At 42.6% G+C, this 12,841-nt stretch overlaps 1 protein-coding gene across 1 annotated transcript; it reads left to right on the top strand.

Moving 5' to 3' along the window:
* Nucleotides 1-371: 371 nt before the first annotated feature.
* LOC101940714 (olfactory receptor 5V1) lies at nt 372-1,396 on the top strand. Its single transcript, XM_008175961.4, has one exon. The coding sequence runs from the start codon at nt 381-383 to the stop codon at nt 1,311-1,313; it is 933 nt and encodes a 310-aa protein (XP_008174183.2). The 5' UTR covers nt 372-380; the 3' UTR covers nt 1,314-1,396.
* The last annotated feature ends 11,445 nt before the right edge of the window (nt 1,397-12,841 follow it).

The following is a 12,841-nucleotide window of genomic DNA, read 5'->3' as shown; positions in this document are numbered from 1 at the left end:
CCCAATCAAATATATACACACACACAAAATAAAACTCTCACACACACTCACTCACGCACTCACACACACACAAACACACACACAGATACAGTAACAAACACAATCATGCAATCAAACACACACATGAAGAGACACACAGATACACTTTCTTGCCTTTATATTGCACAATTTAAGATGAAATTATCCCCTAAAATTTTCTGTCCAAGTTCACAAACAACCTAAATCTGAGATTTCCAAAAGCCACCTAAGGGATTTAGATGCCCAGTTCCCATAAACTGTAATGAGGACTGGGCATCCAAATCCTTTAGGTGGCTTTGAAAACCTTAGCCTCATTCCTTATATTTATTCCCTTTAGAATCATCCCTCTCAGCTCTGAAGAAATGGCAAATGAAACTGCCCCGACTGAATTCATCATCATGGGGTTCTCCAACCTCCAGCAGCTGCAGTTCTTGCTCTTTAGCGTCTTCTTGGTCACCTACCTCTGCACTCTGGTGGGGAACATCTCCATCATCGTGATTGTCTGCACAGATCCCCGGCTCCGCACCCCCATGTACTTCTTCCTGGGAAACCTCTTTTTCTTGGACATCTGCTACACCACCACCAATGTCCCCCAGATGTTGGTGCACCTGTTGGCAGAAAGGAAGAGGATCAGCTATGCAGGTTGCATCATGCAGCTCTATTTTTTCCTCTCCTTTGTGGGCACAGAGTGCATCCTCCTGGCTGTGATGGCTTATGACCACTATGTGGCGATATGCAACCCCTTGCACTACTTGGTCATCATGAGGAAAGCTGTCTGCCTCGAGCTAGCTGGTGCCTGCTGGGCCAGCGGCTTCCTCAACTCTGTGGTGCACACATTTTTTACCTTCCGGCTGCCTTTCTGCGGGGCCAACCAGCTCAATTACTTCTTCTGTGACATCCCACCCCTCCTCAAACTCTCCTGTGGGGACACCTCCCTCAATGAGATCATCCTGCTCGCCATCGGGGTCTTCATCGGGTGGACCCCGTTCCTGTGCATAGTCCTGTCTTATGTCTATATCATCTCCACCATCCTGAAGATACGCTCCACAGAGGGGAGACTCAAAGCTTTCTCCACCTGCGCATCTCACCTGACCATCGTCCTGATGTACTACGGAAGCTCCATCTTCACCTACGTCTGGCCCATCTCCAGCTACTCACTGGACAACGACAGACTGATCTCGGTGCTTTACAGCATAGTAACCCCCATGATGAATCCACTGATCTACACCCTGAGGAACAAGGATGTGAAGGGGGCTCTGAGAAAAGTTTTCATGGGGAAATTGTGTTTGCAATGAAAGGGGCAAATTTCCCCTCCCGGAGGATTCTCAATATTATCTGGGGGCTAAAGTTCTCTGCTTTGTGTTTTCCCATCTATGTTCAGTAGAATTGGTGAAAACATGGGAAAAAAATTACAACAATATACAATAAAAATCTAGATATTGTTTTCAGTTTGAACAATGAAATGGTCCCGTTTTTGTCTATTTTTTTTTGATTAAACGTTGTACTGAATTGCTAATGATGGGGTTTTTTTTTGTTTTCTTTTTTACAATATTTAAGTGAAATTATATTCAAAATAATTCTCAAAATGGTTATCACAATTTTTCATTTACTGAAACTGCTCAGGTAAAAAAACCAACTATTTCAATAAAAAAATTATATACATAAAACTAATTGCAAAAAAAAAAAAAAAAACCCTAAAAAATTTAAATGTCCACAACTTTTTACACACTCACACCACACATTTATGAAAGACCATTTTGGGGGGATTTTTTTTCTGTTTCAAAATGTTTGGTCTCCTCCAATAGTAATAAAACATAAAATAATATAAAACAAAACAAAATCAATAGAAATCAACTCATCTCACAGAACAGAGAACAAAAAAGACACAGTGAATTCCAAAAAAAATGTGCTTTATTTACAAAGCCCTGTAAATTAATCAGTAAATGAAATGGCAGAGAATAGTAACAAATGGTAAAGAGAGGTTTATACTGGTTGTAAGATGGTACCAAAGATAAGGAGTCACAATGTATAATGGATGCTGGTGGCTGTAGGCCTTGCTGGAGCCCTATGCATGAGAACCAGTATGAATCAAAGGCTAGGAACAAGAGTAGGCCTGGCTCTGGCAAAATAGCAATACACCAGGTGCCAGATAACCAAGTAAAAACATTCCTGACCAGAGAGGATGGTTCAAAAGCATACAGATCTCTCAAATAACTATGTAAACACATTCTTAAGAGATGGTACAAGAACACATCAACCCCTTGTAAGAAAAGGAGGGAATGACAGGATAATGGGTGAGGATGTTTTGTTCAAACTAGCAGGTACAAGGACAAGGGTGGTAACTAACGTCTGGAGTGTAAAACATAACTTGTTTGTATCAATGTATAAAAGGAGATATCCCAGGAGGGGCATCTTTGTGTTGGCCTAGGGGACAGGACCATGGTGTCCTGACTGAGCCGGTAACATTGTCACGGGCATATATGTGTTAGTGAACTTGTAACCATTGAGTCAGGGCGCTGGTGACGGGCTTCATCAACAATAAACCTGGCCGAGGGCCTTCACCATCCAACTGAGCCTGTGGTCTTTCTTTATGAGTAACATTGAGGTCTCCTGAATAGGCAACCTGTGTCCTCTGCTCTTGCAGCTGACGCCAGAGCTCCAAGAACAGCAGCACTGAGCAGCCGGAACAACTTAGCAGCTTTAACAACTCTCCGCAGCACTAACAAGAAAAAGGGGTGGCTAGCCTGCACAATGGGCACTGGGGCAGCAGAGGGTGAGGGGCAGGGAAGGAGCAACTATTCTGTATAATGGGCACTAGGGCAGCAGAGGGTGAGGGGTGGGGAAGGGGCGGCTATTCTGTATAATGGGCACTGGGGCAACAGAGGGTGAGGGGTGGGGAAGGGGCGGCTATTCTGTATAATGCGCACTAGCGGGAACAGGGTGAGGGTGGGGCAGCAAGGGAATTTCAGCCATGTTGTGTGTATTTTTTGTTAGTTTAGCACCACTTTCATCTTCAATAGTGATAGGAAAAGTTGTACTAGTCGCTGTATCACAAGTTACAACAGTGGTTGCAGTATTAGGATGACGATTAGTTCCTGTAGGCCAGGACCCTATCTCAAAGGGACATTCCCTGCCCTGCAGAGTGTCCAATCTAATGGAATGACTACACCCCATTGGAAACCCAGGTCTGTGGGACCCAGGCTTGTGGGTCGGCATTTCCAAGCCCATGCTTGAGGACCCACACTGCATCATAAGCCTGGGTTTGCAATTGCTGGACCCAGGTCTCACAGCCATGCTAACGTGTCCATGCTGCACCATGCAGACCTTCTGACTCGGGACTGAGGCTTGAGCTGCATCCACACTGCAAAATGACAGGGCTTGGACTTGAGTCTCAGTGGGGCTCAGGCTCTGATCCTGTAGCACTTCCAGGAGGTGGGCCTGGGTTGGGCTGAAACCTGAATCTGAGCCCCAGGTTTACAGTGTGGTGTAGACATACCCTAAGACTAGGCTTGGAAGGATTAGAATTTCATCGGTAAATGTCAGTAAACATTGATTTCACTGAACACATACAAACCAAATAAAAAAATATTTCCATTGATAATAATAAAAATTTACAGCTAAGCAAAGGAAGAAAAATGCTGCTTGAGAAATTCTCAGAGTTTAATGTAAAGTTATTTACTTTGTATATTTTGACCTCTAATGTAGACAATGTGTGTTTTAATGGTGATAAAACTTTAGCTCTTTGAAACTCAACATCTACTGTCGTTATCAACACTGATATTATTCATCAAAATTATTAAAAAAATAAAAATAGAATTCTGCCCAGCCTACTATTAGACATGTGAAACAACGAGACTATTCTGATCAGCATGAGAAAGAGCTGCCACAGCAAACCCGCTGTCTAACCATTGTTAAGTGCTTTTTCAAGTGTCATGGCAGGGAACATGTAAGGAAGGGATCTGAGGTGGCTTTGCGGGTGGGGAGCTCCTCCCTTGCTTGAAGGGTTTCATGGGAGAAAACATGAAGGCGCACGTTGGAACATGTTAGAAATGGGCAATCAGGACTGGCATGATTTGTGGAATGAAGGCAGGGGTCCATGTCTCTCACTATATGATCGGAGAGAGAGTTGTGATTGGGCCCTTTATATTACACCTGTATAAAGAGCAAAAGACACAACACAACACAAAAACAAACAGGCATGGTGAGCTCCAAATAAGAATGTCTACTAATTAGGTACACTATGCAAGACCTATCTACATGCACACGATTCTGCTCTGGCTGGGTTCTAGTGGCTTCTGAAACAGAGAACACAGTGAGCGCCACTAGTGTGCCCACAAACTATTTAAAGCGATACTACCCAAGTCCAATGCACCACTAAAAATATCCATGTAGCTGTTCCCGCTTGGGCTGTGAAACCCATCCCCCTCCCTGGGTGTCAAAGTCTGAGCTCCAGCCCAAGTGTGAATGGCTACATGGCTATATTTAGCACCATAGCACAAGCCCCAGAAGCCTGAGTCTGTAGGCTCTGAGACTCAATGCTTTTTTTTTTTTTGCCATGCAGATGTATCCGTAGGGTCTTGACCCTGTTCCCATTGAAATCAGAGGCAAAAGTCCCATTGTTTCCATGCAAGTAAAGTAGGACAGGGTAGCATTTATCAAGTGCTTAAGTGAGTTGGGAGTATAAGCCCCATTGTCTTTCAATAAGACTTGTTGCCTAGCTCATTTTGGTGCTTTTGGAAATCTGACCTGTGATAGCATATAGATTCTAATAATTATGGCTGGTTTCAATGGGACTGATGTGCCTAACTCCTTCAGGTTCATTTCCAGATCCTATCCTACAGGGGGTTAAACATGGGTAGACAGTGTAGTATAACACAACAGTAACGATCTAGCTAAGTTACTATTATTGCCAAGGGCAAGTCTTCACAATTCATGAATCAGGCTCCAAAAGAATCATGAGATTGGCTTAAAATTCATGAGATTTTTGAAAGAATAATATATTTTGTTTGCTTCGTATTTGCCATCTGTTTTTGAACAGTTAGGATGCCTTTGCATCACATTTTCAAGCTTTTCTCTTCAACCATAGAACTATTATAGTATTAGCACAATTCACAGTCTTTAATGTATTTATTCTAACAACATCCGTGGGGTAGAGAAGGACAATTATCCCCACGTTTCAGGTGAGGAACTGAAAGCCAGATTTAAAAAGTTATTTACTTTCAATGGGAGTTAGGCACCTAAACTGCAAAGACACCTTCGTAAATTTCATTAGGCACTGCTCTGCATCATTAGGCACCTAAATACCTTTGTAAATCTGGCCACAGAGATTAAGAGTAAGAAGAAGAGTAAAGCTAGCTAAAGATGTAGATCAGATTTTCAAAAGTATCTAGGCACGCCCATTAAAATCCATAGATTTTTCAAAGGTACTTAGTCACCTTCCATTGAATTCTTGGGCTCTTTTGAAAACCTGATCAGGTTACTATCTACTTCTTGAGGTGCCTAAATATCTTTAAAAATGTCACTATAAGTGATTTGGCTAGAAACTCTGTGCCAGAGCAAAGAACTGATCCAGGGTCTCCCAAGTCACTGTTCTAACCACTGGATTATCCCATCTCCCAGTGAGGGTGGTGATGGTGATGGAAGTCGGAGAAGCAGGAGGAAGACACAATCCTGGAAACTGACCTACGAGGGCTGTTTGCAGTGTTGTTGTACCCGTGTAGGTCCCAGGATATTAGAGAGACAAGGTGGGTGAGGTAATATCTTTTATTGGACTAACTTCTGTTGGTGAGAGAGACAAGCTTACACAGCTTTCGAGCTTACACAGAGCTCTTCTTCAGGGATGGACATTTTATTGTTAGGATGAAAATTTCTCCCAATCAGTTTTCCCAGGGCCTTTTTGATCTCTTGGTTTCTCAGGCTGTAGATGAAAGGGTTAATAGTGGTGGCAGCACAGTATAGAAAACAGCCACTACCAGGTTTTGCTTAGATGGCGAGTTGGAGGTGGGCACTATATAGACAAAAATGCTCGTACTGAGGAATAAAGTGACGACCATGAGGTGGGGCAGACAAGTGGAGAAGACCTTATGCCGACCCTGAATGGAAGGTATTTTCAGGATGGCAGAGAAGATTTTAACATAAGACACAGCTATTAAAGCAAAACAGCTGAAACACAAACAAAGACCAAGAGCGATCATCACAGTTTCACTAATATTGTCCTTGGAGCAATGGAGATTCAGCAGTGGGGGGATATCACAGAAGAACTGGTTGATAACCGAACCACAGAAGGGAAGCGAAAATGTACTTACAGTGTGCAAAGCGGAATACAATCCACAGCCCACCCATGACCCACAGGCTAACTTAAGACACAGATTCTTATTCACAGTGATTGTATAGTGCAGAGGTTTGCATATTGCAACATAGCGGTCAAATGCCATAATAGTGAGGAAAATGAGTTCGGTAGCTATCAGGGAAACAAATGAAAACAATTGTCCAGCACATTCAGGGAGAGAGATCACTCTAGTGTTGCACAGGGAATTGACCATAGATTTGGGGACAGTGACAGAGATGTAGAGGAGGTCTATGAATGATAAGTTGCTGAGGAAGAAGTACATGGGGGTGTGAAGGTGGTGATCGACAGCTACGACTGTGATGATGACAAAGTTCCCCAACAAAGCTGCCAGGTAAATCACTAGAAACACTGCAAAGTGTAAAATCTGCAGCTCCCGAACATCAGAGAATCCCAGGAGAAGGAACTCTATCATGGTGGTTTGATTTCCCATCTTCTTCTTGTATAAACTGTGCTCAGCCTGCAATGACAAAAACAAGAAGAATGGTAAAGACAAGAAGATGTTAGAATATAACATTGGGAGCAATATAGACATGTCCTGTATTCCATATAGGGTTCAGTTCTACAACACCCTACTGAATATTCTCTGGGAGGGGCTGAAAAATCCAAATTTACATCAGTTTTAAAGAATTCCACAGGGTTTGTGTGTATGTGCATGTGTACATGTTTGTGAACAACAAAGGACTTTGTGTCTGTGTGTTTGTGCCATTATAGTTCTCCATGATACCCTTAACTCCAACTTTGAACAGGAAACTGTGACATCCAAGCCATCTAATGCATCAAGAGAAAATTTACAATACAGTACAGGTTCATAAAACATGAAAGAGAATGAGGAAATTAATACCTTTGAATGATATCATATTCAGTGAAATCCTCGCTATCAGTCGATTCCTGTGAAATGCTGAGTATCTAGCTATCTATCCTGGTATCTCCATGTCAGCTGATATTTTAGTAGTACAAATGTTACAGTTTATCTAAGAATCTAAAGGAATTTACCATTCTAGCACAGTCAGCTCTCTCTTCAATTATGAAGGTCTCTTTTCACCTCCTGCTTCACGGTGAACTCTAAAAAGAATGATGAGACCCATATGGGAAGATCATGGAAATGTCAATGTATCCCTCACTCCCTTGGCTGAGTTTTCCAGGAACGAATTATGCTGTGAAAACTACACAGCCCTTTTACTTTGAATGCTGTCTGACTTCCTTTTGCCTTCACTGTTTCAGGATGACTGAAATGCTGAAGGAAGATTCACTGGTAAATTATCAGTTTCCAAGCACCTTTGGGGAAATGGCCGGAGGCCCCATAATGAGATAAGCTCTCACAATAAACAACACTGCGGCACTGTCTATGTTTTGCATGAATAATACATTACACAGAGGTTTTCAAAGGAGCCCAAGAGAGTTAGCTGCCCAGTTCCCAGTGAATTCCAATGTTTCAATATTTAATTATCTGCACAGCTAGGAAACTGCATCTTATTTCAAGGATGAATTTATCTAAACTCAGTTTCCGGGTACCAAATCTTATTATGTCTTTGTCAGAAAGGTTCATAAGCCCCTTCCTCGCTATCTGATATTTTGATTTTTTTTAATGGGATTTTACTGAAAGTGACTTTTTCATGGAAAAAATAATTTGCAATGAAATTTTGCATTTTAATGACACTTTTTAACCATATTTCTTTTTAACCATATTTCTTGAAAATTGAGGTTAAATGCCTACTTTCCCTATTTTTCCTCTAGATACCTTTCCAGGGAAAAAATAGGTAAAGTGAGCATTTTACCTCAATTTCCAAATACACACTCTCTCTCTCCCTCTCTCTCTCTGTATACATATATGGAAAAATGTAAGAGAAAAGAACACTTTCATTTAAAAAATTACTTTTCAAGTTTACACTGTTAACTCTTTCAAGTGAAAATGTTACTTTCTCTCTGTAACATTTTCTCACATTTTGGTAATTGACAAAAGTTGGAGAGAGTCAGAAAGTGGAGAAAAAAATGCTCTTTTTCCACACATTCTTACTGTTGTCTAACTGACAAATGTAGGAAACAGTCAGAAATGGGGAAACGTAGCAAATTGTTGACAGTGAGGATAATCCAGCATTAGAACAGCTTGCCTAGGGATGTGATGTATTCTCCCCCTCTTGAAGTCTTTAAATTGAGCCTTTTTAAAATCAGGGCTTTGGAGCAAAGCCCGGAGCTGGAGCATGGAGCAGCTCCAGAGCAGTGGAGCTGCAGGTTTTTACCTGGAACTTGCTCTGGAGCCAGAGCACAGCTCCAAATCCCCGTTTTAAATAGATCCTGTAGCTGAACTAGAAGATATGAGCCTTCTGCAGAAATTATTGGGTGTACTTCTCTGGCCTTTATTATGCAGGAGATCGGACTAGATGATCATACTGCCCTTAAAAAAGTCTTTCTGGCCTTAAAAAACTCTGAATCTGTTACTCTATTTTCCAATTGCCCTTCAGGAAAACTATTTTCCTCAACAGATAAACATCCAATGGGAATTTCTGTGGCAAAAATTCTCACAGGAAAAATTCCCCTTTTCTGGCTATCTCCACCCTACTTCATATCCCTACATCAAATCTCCATCCCAGTTCAGATACACCCTCTTCCTCATTTCCCCTATGATTGGCCATGGTTATATAGGCTCCAATTTTAAATGCTGTCCACGCTGCCTCAGAAATTAATGGAAATTGGACATGCAAATTCCCTTGGAAGTTTGAAAAAATCACTCTGTAGCGGTAGTTTCAGGCAGACCCAAATATAGGTGCACACCAGACTTCCCCTCCCATTCCTCCTTACACACCCTACCTAAGGCTCTGTGCCAATCCATTTGTCTGTCATGCAGCCAATATTATGTGCATTAGCCATGCAACCAGAGATTGAATCCTAGATTTGATCTTCCTTTTCAGCTAATACATCATGCATCTGTCCTCCTTGAGTTGTAGCCATGCTCCCATCCAACTTTGGAATGAACCTTTCTCCGGGCTCTCTGAGGGCATCTCCTTAGGTCGCAGGGTTCATGTTGTCATCGCACTTGGGGTGGAACCCCCAATTCCAAGCCCTTGGTTACAGTACCATGTGTATTGACCATGCTTACCCAGCAGGTCCAGCTGCATTCTGGCACCTGCAGATCTTCCTTTTGGGAATCTGTGAATAGAGTGACCCAAAGTCTTTTTTTAATCTTAACAATAGGAACAAAACATAACATTAGTGAAAATGGGTTTTAAAACAACAAAAGGTCTACCAGCATGCTTACATTACCTTCCATCCTAGTCAGGCCTATTTTACCCCAGTCCCTTAATATTTGCAGTCTGGGTTCACCTTTGCTCCCTCTGCCATCTTTGAGGTCCTGTCTTTTGAAACCCAGATGAAGTTCTTTGTTCTCTCTGCTCATGTGCTTGGACCTGCTGCCCCAAACCAATCTGGTGAGTTCCACAGGGGGTTGGGGGCAAGAGCATCAGTGTGAATGGCTCTTGCATTGTGTCTCTAGTGTTGGCTGGGAGGGGTGTATCTGGTTCCACTTCCTTCCCTTCCTGGGTGCATTTCCTGATGGTCCTCCTTATTTGGAATTAACTCAATCTATGCCTACAGTAGACATGACAATAATCCAGTCAAGATATGGTAACCCTCCCCTCCCACACTTCCAATAAACATAAATATAAAAAATACAGTATTCATAAATTAATACAGGGAACTTCAAATTTCTGAGGGTAAAGCTGTCTTGTAAACTGAGTTCTTTCTATCTGAGCCACTGATTAAATTTCTGACTCCTTTGGGCCATGTCCTGAGCTGATGTAAATGGATGTCGTTCAACTGAAGTCAATTTGCAATATCTGAGGATCTATCTTATTGTCTTCAGCTGTGTTGCCAGTATTACCATTAACACAACTCCAGTAAACTGCAGACCATTGTAGTCTGGTCGATTATTGCAACTCTAGAATTTATTTATTGTCACAGGTTCTTCCTTTAGGTGGCTACACAGATAGAAGAAATCAGTCAGTGGAACACATCAAAAGGAAGGTCCCGGTTCAGTCTATGCTGTCTCGGGAAGCCAGCACACCCAAGTTCCAGGACAAATATTCAGATCTTCTATACCCTTATCTTATTACACCCACACATATCTCTGGCCATATTTGACTCTTTCCATGACCGCACTGAAGTCTGGACCTGCCCTCTCTCCATGTGTGGTATGTGTGACGATAATTATACTTTTGAGTGGCAATATAAGCTACTTGCGTCAATTAGTTGCTGAGAATAGCCATGACTAATTACCTTTACAAATCTGGGGCTAGATGACTAAATACTTTACAAATCTGGGCCCTAACTTGATTTAAAAGCCTGCTAGGTTCCTTTCTGCATCTTTAGGCACCAAACCCATAGGCAATTTTGAAAACACTGCTCTACATCTACTAGTTTTGAAGCTGTAGCAAAACCACAAACTTCTTTATGTGTTTCAGGTCCTAGAGGGGGACAAACATCTTCAGCCAGTATGTTAAGCAAATATATGCAGAAGTTGGGGGGCATATGAATAGTTGGTGGGTGGAGCAATGGAGGATGGATAGTGCTGAATGTCAATATACACTATACCTAGGACTGAAGCCATCAGCTCTTAAGAAACTCCAACTAGTTCATATTGCTACAGTGCATCTCCTTAGCCACACAAAGCACCACAAGCACATCAAACCTGTCCTACACTCTTGGCACTGCTTACCCATAGAATAGTGAGTCGAGGCTGAGGTCTTGGTCCTTATCTTCAAGTCGCTCAGTGGCTAAAAGATGTCCTAAAGCTCCAGAATGAGGTCTGTGATTGACAACTGGAAGGAACGTGGGGGGCAACGGGTGCAAAGGGGTGGGGATATAGGAGGGAATAGGGTTATGGGGAGGCAGAGGGAATGAGTGGGGCTATATGGAGAAGGATATAAGGGCAGGGGGAGCTGAGAGGTGAGTGGGCATGAGGAATGATTATCTGGACCAGGGATCAGCAACCTTTGGCCCGCGGCCCACCAGGGGCTTACTCTGGCGGGCCGCGCGCCAAAGGCTGCCGATCCCTGATCTGGACTATAGGGAGATATGTGGGTGTTGAGTCATATTATAGAAGAATATGGGGTTGTGAGTGGAGCTATAGGGGAAAAGGGGCATAAGATAGTCTGGTGTGGTGAGCCAGACTACAGGGACATGGGTGTGTGTGAGGAGGTTTATGAGGGGCACAGGAATACTTAGAAAGAGAGACACCCTTAAATAAACAGATATCTTCCGGTCGAGGGTGCGTTACTATTCTACTCAGGTCAGATTACACGCTTAGTGCATTGGATTGACGTGAGTAAATACATAAGTATTTGGCTCAATAAAGACCGGTAGGTCCACATTACACACAAAGAGCAGTCACTTACAGAGTGTTAACCTTTATTTTAAAATTAAGGACAAAAGTAGAGGCTGCATTAGAGATCCCAGTGTATGCATGTGTGTGTGTCTCCTTAACAGCCTTCACCCTACTCAGCACAAGAGGTTTGTAGCTGGGAATAAGGATTTATCTGCATGTGAAGCTAGAGTACGCAGAGAACAAGTTAGCCGTACTGATGAAAGCTGCATTCCCCAGAGTTTGCAAGTATCTGGTGAAGCATTTCATACTTTGATAGGCATTAGGTGCAAATTCACCCTCTGGTGGTTCCAGTTGCATTTATACAATGAAATGGTCTCCAATTCTGCTGTAGGCCATTTAGAGCTTTACCATTTCCCATCCTTTTGTGCTGTTTGTTGTTTGGTCTCATCCCTATTACATTTTCCTCACAGGGGAGTTTACAGAGTTCTGACGTCTTATCCATAACATTAAAAGAAAGCCAGGAGAGAAACAAAAAATGGGAGGATAGATGATAATAATAAGACCTTGCTCTTATGCAGCATTTTTCACTGATGGCTCTCAAAACACTTTGTAGAGAAGGTCAGTATCATTATTCCCATTTTAAAGGTGGGGAATAAAGCGGATGATAAAAGTTATGGAGGATCAGACAGAGTTGCTCAAGTCTCTGATACAGCTACAGACTGAGAAGATCCGAGTTTGAGCGCCTCTGCAGCAGATGCACAATTCTTTGCCAACCCTACCCCCCTCTATGCCCACACATTCCTTTTCATTCCACAGCACTCCTGAGTTACCCCATCACTCCACCCCCTCTCACAGCTTGCACAATGATAGCTGGAGCTACACACAGTTGTGAGGTTTTACCCTTTTTAACAATAAATAAAGGCTAAGGTATTGAATGGCACAGCATTTTTATTCTGTGTTCTACAAAAGTGTATAGCAATCAATTCACTCTCGGGAACAGGTTCCTAAAGCATTGCATTGCATGGACCTAGGGCCCCAAAATTGTACATGGATGCACCAGGGAAGCAACTCCAAAGCAGACGTGTTAGTGCCCCTCATTGTCAAAGTGGTTCCTCAAAGCTTCTCTGATGTTAATAGCAGCCCTCTGGGCTCCTCTG

The sequence above is a fragment of the Chrysemys picta genome, chromosome 12, assembly GCF_011386835.1.
Source record: "Chrysemys picta bellii isolate R12L10 chromosome 12, ASM1138683v2, whole genome shotgun sequence".
NCBI classification, from domain to species: domain Eukaryota; kingdom Metazoa; phylum Chordata; order Testudines; family Emydidae; genus Chrysemys; species Chrysemys picta.
This window is presented reverse-complemented; position numbering and strand designations above follow the sequence as displayed.